Here is a 9,122-nt window from a genome sequence, read left to right as displayed (position 1 = left end):
GTCTGACCCCCCGCCAGGCGGCCTATGTTTGCTTCCACTCTACTCCAAAGGTCGACAGCTTATCACACGTCCACCGGGTTGCATCCAAGCGTTCCATTTCCATTTAGAAGTTGGTGCTGCGCCGGTCATGCGCCGCCAGTTACGCCCACCTCACCGCGCTTTTCAACGCGTCGCCTCATTTTTCCAATAAGTTGTTTCACTTCACTTCACTTCACTTCACTTTATTACCTTAAAGACCCCACTTTGGGGGTGTTACATAAGGGGTGGGAGTACAAATATGGGTTGAATATGGTTGCTTACATGATATTTATGAAATGCATATTTAAATTGTTCACAAAACTTGATTGGCAGGTGATGGCATCAACGTCGTGGGGAAGGCCATTCCAGTCTTTAGCAGTGCGAAGAAAAAAGGATGCGGAAAAAGTGACGGTGCGGGAGCGTTGGCATGACACTTGCAGTGGATGGCCGGTGCGATGAGATATGTGAGCGGGCGGTGTGATGTAGGGTGGTTGTCCGAGGGAACTGTAAAAAATACTTATGAAACAGACTAAGAGAAGCAATGCGACGACGATGGGCAAGAGTTGATAAACCTGATTGTCGTTTAAGTGACGATACACTGATGTCGTATGAATAGGCAGAATGAATGAACCTCGTGGCGCGATTTTGGACAGATTCTAGTGAACTGATGAGGTATGCTTGTTGCGGGCTCCAGATAGCAGATGCGTATTCTAGTTTTGGTCGAATGAGTGATTGGTAGGCGAGAAGTTTAATACTTTGAGGGGCGTGCCGTAGGTGACGTTTCAAAAAACCCAATGACCGGTTAGCTGATGCGACGATGTTCATTACATGAGAGCGCCAGGAGAGATCCTGGCACAAGGTGACACCTAGGTACTTGTATGAGTATACAGATTCTAGTGGAACGTTAGCAACGGAGTAAGAGAAAATATGGGGGTTACGCCGGCGGTGAAAAGATACGAGTTTACATTTATTAGGATTAAGCGACATTAGCCAGTCATCGCACCAGGCATGCACTGTGTCAATGTCGTTTTGCAGCTGTGATTGGTCAAAGGTGTTGGAAATCGTGTGGTAAATAACGCAGTCGTCTGCAAACAGACGAACATTGCAAACCAGGTTATAGGGTAAGTCGTTTATGTAGATTAAGAATAGGAGGGGAGCAAGTACAGAACCTTGGGGTACGCCTGATGTTACTGGAAGAGGGTTGGAACTCTGGCTATTAACGAGAACAAACTGGGAGCGCTTAGAAAGGAATTCTTCGATCCACAATAAGACGTTAGGATGCAGTTTTAGCATGGTTAGTTTTAGCAGTAAACGCCTGTGGGGAACTTTATCAAATGCTTTAGCAAAGTCTAGAAAAATAGCGTCAGTTTGTAAATTTAGGTCGAGGTTAGAGTGAACGTCATGAAGAAAGACGGCCAGTTGAGTTTCACATGACAAACCCTTGCGAAACCCGTGTTGTGAGGGATGAAAGAAGTTGATAGCGTCAAGAAAGTCCATGATTTGAGAATAGATGACGTGTTCCATGATTTTGCAAGGTATGCTGGTTAATGATATCGGACGGTAATTTAAAGGAGAATCTTTGTTACCGGACTTAAAGACGGGAATGACCTTTCCCACTTTCCAGTCATCCGGAATGGAACCTGTAGAAAGCGACTGTGAAAACAATAACAATAAGTACATTGCAGAAATATTATTAGTGTTGCGCAGTATTTTGGAGTTAATTTCGTCGACGCCGGCCGATGATGAAGTTTTAAGGTGTTCAATGAGCGAGGTAATGCCGGCTTCAGAAAACGCGATAGCAGGCATGCTGGACTCTATATTGACGGCGAAAGTTGCAGTTCGTGGTTGAATTTCATTAGTGAACACAGATGAAAAGGCGTTATTAAAAATGTCAGCGCACTCAATGTCATCAGCTTCCTCTCCAGACTCTTTAGTTAGAGTGATGGTATGTGCCGGGTGCTCACTTATGACCTGCCAAAACTTTCTGGGATTGGAAGTCAACAATTTGGGGAGGTCGTTGTGAAGGAAAGAGTATTTTGCGTAGCGAATTTCTGATAGGTAGGTGCGTTCGGCTGTATAGTATTTTTCCCATGCGCACTCGTCGTATTGCTTTAATTTTGCCGCACGGAAAAGGCGCTTCTTTTTATTGTCGAGTCTTTTTATCGTTTTGGTATACCATGGTTTCTGGCGGTCCGAGTGGAAGCTTATTTTGGGGATGTATCTATCGGTTAGTTCGCTAACCTTTTTCTTAAAACGGGACCAATTGTCATTTACTGAATTATCGTGAAAAGATGCTTCAAATGTTGTGAGATATTGGTTTAATTCAAGACTAAAGGCTTCATAGTTTCCTTTGTCGTAGAGGCGAATAGTTTTGTTTTGATTCTGGCGTCGTGATGGGTGGAACTCAAATGTGGCGTGGATTACTTTATGGTCGCTGATTTCGCGTAGATAAGTGATAGATGAGAGGGCTTCCGGGTGGGTAGTCAGGATTAGATCTAGGATGTTTGCACCGCGGGTCGGTTCAGATACCACTTGAGTTAAGTTGAAGTTTAGGCAGACCTCGATAAAATCATTCGCTTCCCTGTTGCCGACAGCTGTCTGTGTCTGCCAGTTGATTTCTGGAAAATTGAAGTCTCCAAAAAGAATGATATGCGCTTTTGGGTATTTCCTCGTTAATTGGCTGATCACGTCGTTAAGAATTCGAGAGAAATCGGAGTTGGTATTTGGCGCTCTATAACAAACGCCTAGCAGTACGGTTTGGGGCGCAGCGCGACAAAGTAGCCATACTATCTCAAGGTCTGATGGAATATTAATAACTGTACACGAGAACTGATTGCTAACTGCGATGAAAACGCCTCCACCTCGAGCGGATGTGCGATCTTTGCGAAGAAGGTTAAAATTCGGTAAGTCAGCAAGAACTTCAGTATCGGTGATGCCATTAGTGAGCCATGTTTCGGTAAGTATCAGCAAGTTACTAGCAGATGAACACACAAGATTGGAGATGATTTCACGTTTCGGAAGAAAACTACGTATGTTTGTGAAAATCGCCGAAAAGGAAAGATTAGGCTGGGGGGTGGTAGGTACATGAGCGGCTGGGGGCTGGCGGCGCAGCAACCGCTATGGTATCTCTTTTACAGATTGCGATGGTTCGTCGAAGATATATCGTCGGGAACCGATGAACAGGGTTTTGTATCGCAAAGAAAAACGGTTAGTCTTGCTTTTGGCAAATGTAACTAGATGTTTGCGCACATTGCGAACGCGGCGTGAAAAATCTTCACCGACGGAGTAGTCAGTGTTCTTGAATTTGCGGCCATTAGCTAGAATTTCGTCCTTCGTTTTGAAAAGTGCGAATTTGGCAATTAACGGACGGCAGCGATCAGGTTCGTGGCGCCCAAGACGGTGAGTGCGGTCTATTGTTTTGGGGTTGAGGGTGATGTCCAAAAATTCGGAGCAATGGCGAATTAGTAGCTTTTCAGAGTCGGCCCACGTTTCAGATGGGTCAGGGTCCGGAATGTTGTAGAATATGAGGTTGTTTCTTCGTGATTGGTTTTCTGCTTCGTCTATGCGATCCTCGAGATCACAGAGCTGGCGAGTTGCCTGGGTGGTGTGAGTGCTTAGGCCTTCTATCTCTGTGCGTAGTGACTGTATGGTTTGGTAATGACCTTCAAGAGCGCTGATGCGCCTGCTTAGATCAGAAATAAGGTTGTCTGTTGTTAGTAACTGGTTTTTGAGGTCTGTAACTTCCGCGAATAATGTCGACTGACCGGCGGACAATTTTTTAAGTTCCGTAACTACAGTTTCGAGTGAGGCAGGGCCGGGGTTAGTCTCTATGTCGCCGGACAACAAAAGCAAGGAAATAATGACATCAGAACACTCAGTGACAATGGCAAGGCAGCATTGCGGGCTCGGCAGCTGTATCAAAAAGTAATCACTAGATTTCTTAGCGTAAAGACAACATGGCTTACTAACCTGCATGGCGAAGCAGAACGGGTTAAGCGACCGCATCGTGGCACAGCCACCGAGCCCACAAAGCGACGCCGGTGGCCGAAGCTGCTTAAAAGCTGGAGCGGGAGAGGATGTTGATGGCGATGGTGTTTCCAACTGTCTGTCGAGGGTGCAGTGCACTGGTGAGGTCAGCGCACGATCGGGCGAAGCGGTGATGGCGCAAGGCTGGCACATATCGGTAATTTTCATGTTTCTTGACCTAGGAACATTGTAGCAGGTCGTTTGTTATGCTGCGTGTACGTATTTTGCACGTGCAGCATATATTATGAGCCGTGAGCCATTCGTTTGTTGTCTTTTCCGGAATAGTATGACCATTACTTCGAAAGGGGGTCAGGATTAGATATCCCCCACCTCGCAAAAATCTCCACCAGCAGGAAGCGGTCTATTGGAGACAGCTACAAACGGGAACTTTCCCGAATCTAAACATGCTAAGCAAGATCCACCCATGGCTATATAACAGCAAATGCCCGTGGTGCGAGGACAAAACCACGTTAATTCATATAACGTGGTGTGAAAAGAGAACAAATGCGGCTGCAATAAACAGAATCCCCAGTGCGTAGCAGTGGGAGAGGATGCTTTCCGGCGAGGATCCTGCGGTCCAGTCAGAACTGGTTTGGAAAGCCTACCTGGCGGCAAGACTCAGTGGGGCCCTGGACTACGGGCTCCAACCCTGCCACAAGAGCCACAGACCACGTCATAAGATGTGAAGAGTGCCTCTACACCGAGACCCACCCATATATTTCTATGAATAAAGTTATTACTACTACTACTTCGGAAGCCGAATTTTCCAAAAGTCACTCGCAACACGTTCGGTTTAAAACACAGAATTTATCGATGGCTCACCCGTATCGAAATGTTCACAAACATTTTATATGGCGTGGGTCGAACAGTGTAATGTGCATTTGAAATCGACCAGGTGAAAATATCCTTGTCCCACGGGAAGCGGGCAGATTTGATCGTGATCAGTCAGATTCTAATCGGGCCTCAGTATGCCCCGTTCGTGTTTGAGCCGCGTTTAGGAATAGTTGACTGCCATCGGAGCATCCGAATACCGCCGACATGCTGAGTTTCAGAGATTTTCAGGTGATCGGAATTTATGGGTGCGTTTTTAGCCATAATACCAAATTGAAATATTTTTTTCTGGGAAGATTAATATACAAGAACTCTTTTGTGCCAACTTGGCAAAATTTTTTGGGGTGTTTCGGACTTACTTAGTGACATCTGTTGCGCTAGGTCTGTTCTTACTCCCGATCCTTGGACAGCTATATCAACGATCATTTTCCATCGCGATTGAAAGTCGGATCCCGGTTGAGGGCTCGATCACAATCTAAAGTGCCCACGTGAAGGGGTATAATAATATCGTTGCGGATACTGCTATTTACGCAATCTTTACCACAGTGTGCGATCACTGTAAAATGAAAGTTTATCACTGCTCCGTACCGCATACAGGTACGGTATGGAAGAAAACCACAGAGACAATCATTGACAACAGTCACTGCTTTATAGACAAAAATCAGTTTACGTCAGCATGCTTCCGCAAGGGATTGAAGCTAGTTAGACAGAATTTTTCATCAACGATATGTTAACATGCTTGCCTGCAAACATATTATGAAAAACTGTCATCAGCGAGTTTATTTTTATTTTCTATCTTTTTTTTCTTGCGATATATTTCTCTTTGCAGTCTGATGATTGCAACAATATTTACAGTCTGTACACAAGCCCACACTAATATGCCACGGAGCGGATTAAATTAGGGGAGCTACTGCCGCGTTTCAGGGTGTGGGAACAACGGGTGACGAAAAAGAACGCCGGGACGAAGCTCTTATGCATTACTCGTGAGAGCAAGTGATTGAAGCCTATTCTGTGCGCGTTAAAGAAAATATAAAACAGTGCTGCCAATTTTTATTAGAACCGGCTACTATGCGCATGTTTCTTATTAGTCGGCCAGTGAAGCGAATAATTACAGGTTATACTGCGCCATAATTGTTTCAGGTCGAAGGCTTGGACCGAGTGTGCCAAGAGGGGCGACCTGTTAGAAAGCGACTCTTATTATGACATATCTCGCCTCAGTGAAGAGACCACAGGTTTAAAAAGTTTCTCGACCATGCATATTAACGCCAGGAGTATAGAGAACAACGTTGAGATAGAGAACCTGATGGCATCAATAAAAATTAAATTTGACATTGTACTTTTCACAGAAACGTGGCTCTCTAAATGATCCGATGCCCCTCTTTAATGGTTATCGCTCGCAGCACTTTACTAGAACCAACCAAAGGGGAGGAGGTGTGGCTATATACATAAAAAAAGGAATACATTTTACCGTAGTGGACAAATTATCTGCAGTTACTGACGACGTGGAATGCCTTACAGCACATGTAGGGAAGGCCACGGTATCGGTTGCCTATATACCTCCTACTGGCGACAAAGAAAACTTTTGCAGTATTCTAGATACAGTGCTTTCGCATGCCTGCGTTCGTAACGAACCTGTGATAATCATGGGAGATGTAAACATAGACATGAGCTCACCGGATACATGGGCGTCGGAACTGAAATCACTTCTAGCTTGTCACGCCTGCAGCAACCACGTTACATTACCAACCCGAGACACAAAGAACAGTGCCACTTCAATTGACATTTGCGTTACAAACATAAATGATGAGGATATAATTACAGGTGTGCTTGCAATTGACATAAGCGACCATTTACCGCTATTTTCTATTACGAATTTCACATCATACAACCGTGCTTCTCTTGCGCCTTTTTACGGCCGAATGATAAACGAGTGTTCGCTAGAACACTTTCGGGAATTAACTGCAGCGATAGACTGGCAGGCGGTCTACAACGAACGCGATGTTAATACAGCTTTTGACACCTTTCTTGCAAACATAAAAAGCTCCTACGACGCGGCTTTCCCGTTACGGAGCGAACGAAGCAGAAATAAGAAGGTACGAAAACCTTGGATAAACTGTCATCTATATAATCACATAAAAAAAGAAACATGCGATGTGTCACCTTTTTGTAAAAACAAGGGCTCAAGAACAGTTTGCAGCTTTTAAAAAATTCAGGAACCAACTGCAAAGCAAACTGAAAAAAAAAAGCTAAAAAAGAGTACCACGAACAGCTGTTGTCAGACATACGCAATGAGCCGAAACTGATATAGAATGCTGTGAAAAAAATAAGTAGAAAGTCAAGTATCAGGTCACAAACACCGTATCTGAACAAAAGCCAAGTAACAAGCATGAACGAAAGTCTTTTGCAAGCTGGATCATGTGCTTTAAGAGCAGGTGATGAAAGTGTGGCTCATGCAATCGATATCACACCTGTGACTAGCACTATCTTCATGCAGTACACAGATAGCGCAGAGATACGGAATTTAATAGACAAACTGAAAAGTACTGCCTCGCCCGGACCCGATGGAATTCGGCCGGAGTCGATTAAGTGCGTCTCTAACGAGATACTAAGTGAAGTTGTAGCTTACATTGTTAACATGTATATCTTCAGGAATTTTTCCGGAGGCCTTAAAAACTGCGCCAGTGACACCAATCCACAAAGGCGGCGCGAAGGATCTAGTCTCAAATTACCGACCAATATCTGTCTTAAATATATTCTCAAAACTTTTTGAAAGTGGGATATTTGACAGGCTGTGGCCATTTTTCGTTAAACACGATGTGATCTCAGACTGCCAATATGGCTTTCAAAAAATTAAGTCGGCCGAACAAGCCTTTCTTAGTATTAAGGACAAAATAATTGAAAACATTGAAAAACAACACGTTACACTCGGACTTTTTTTAGACTTAAAAAAGGCTTTCGACTCAATTGATCATAAAATGCTATTACAAAAATTAGGAATCTACAGGATACGTGGCATTGCTGGTGATTTAATAAGAAGTTATTTAACGAATCGAAGCCAGTTTGTTCAGGTAAAGTCTATTCCTTCTGACATTTTAGTTAGTTAGTTATATTGATTTTAATGGCGCAAAAGCAACTGAGGCTATGATGCGCCAAACACACGGTTAGAGCTTTTGTTAAAGGTTACGCTTTTTATATCTAAAGTTTGTATAAAACATTGGCTTCTTTGAGAAATTTAAAAATGCTTGAAAAATCAACCAGTGCTTGATCTCCTAAAAGTAACATGGGGTGTAGTGGGATGTATTCTTTGTACAATGTTGTGAAATATTTTTTCCTCAGTTGTTCCAGTTTTTTGCATACAATTAAAATGTGGTTTACCGTGAGTTCATCGCCACACATTTCGCATAGAGGTTTGTCTTTTTTTGTCAGTAAGAAGTTGTGAGTAAGGTGTGTGTGTCCAATGCGTAGTCGACACAAAATAACTTCTCTGAAACGCTCCTGATGTGTACATGATCTCCATTCTCCCAAAACAGGTTTTATAGAATGTAGTTTGTTGTTTGTTTGTTCGTCCCATGCAATCTGCCATTTATTCCCGAGTTTACTGTGCAGTAATTTAGAAAAATCCCTCTCTGGTATGTTAACTTGTTTTATATGGCCAATTCTAGCTTGTGCTGCGCAAGCATCTGCTCTCTCATTACCTAAAATTCCAACATGACTAGGGACCCAGCAGAATATAATGTTATGTTTTTGCTTTGTAATTTTAACTATGTTATGTATGATTTTTCCTATTATGGGTTCAGCAGCGTTTGTAGAATGCAGCGCTTTTAGCATACTCAGTGAATCGGTGTAAATGATGCTATTTTTATGTTTTGTTTTACTATTTGTTCTACAGCTACAAAGATGGCATAACGCTCCGCAGTAAATACCGATACATACTGTGGCAATCGTATCATTTTTTTTCATTTGTTCCTTGAATTACTGCACTTCCGACATGACTTTCTGTTTTTGAGCCATCAGTGTAAAATTCAGCGTAAGTGTTATATTTTTCTTGTAGTGCAAAGAACTCTTGCAGTATGTGCTCGTGTGGTATTTTCTCTTTGTTTACGTGTGTCAATGTGAAGTCACACACTGAAGGAAGGCTGTACCATGGTGGTAGATATTCATGTCTTTGTGCAATATTCGGCAGGGCATCCAGTACTCCCAACTCTTCACATTTATCTTCGAAGCGCATTATTAGTGGCCTGATAAAA

The 9,122-nt window shown here is 43.3% G+C and overlaps 1 protein-coding gene across 1 annotated transcript; it reads right to left on the bottom strand.

Annotated features, from left to right (window-relative positions):
- Nucleotides 1–3,132: 3,132 nt before the first annotated feature.
- Nucleotides 3,133–4,197, bottom strand: LOC144117051 (uncharacterized). Its single transcript, XM_077651224.1, has one exon. The coding sequence runs from the start codon at nucleotides 4,195–4,197 to the stop codon at nucleotides 3,136–3,138; it is 1,062 nt and encodes a 353-aa protein (XP_077507350.1). The 3' UTR covers nucleotides 3,133–3,135.
- Nucleotides 4,198–9,122: the final 4,925 nt, after the last annotated feature.

The sequence above is a fragment of the Amblyomma americanum genome, chromosome 1, assembly GCF_052857255.1.
Source record: "Amblyomma americanum isolate KBUSLIRL-KWMA chromosome 1, ASM5285725v1, whole genome shotgun sequence".
NCBI classification, from domain to species: Eukaryota; Metazoa; Arthropoda; class Arachnida; order Ixodida; family Ixodidae; genus Amblyomma; species Amblyomma americanum.
This window is presented reverse-complemented; position numbering and strand designations above follow the sequence as displayed.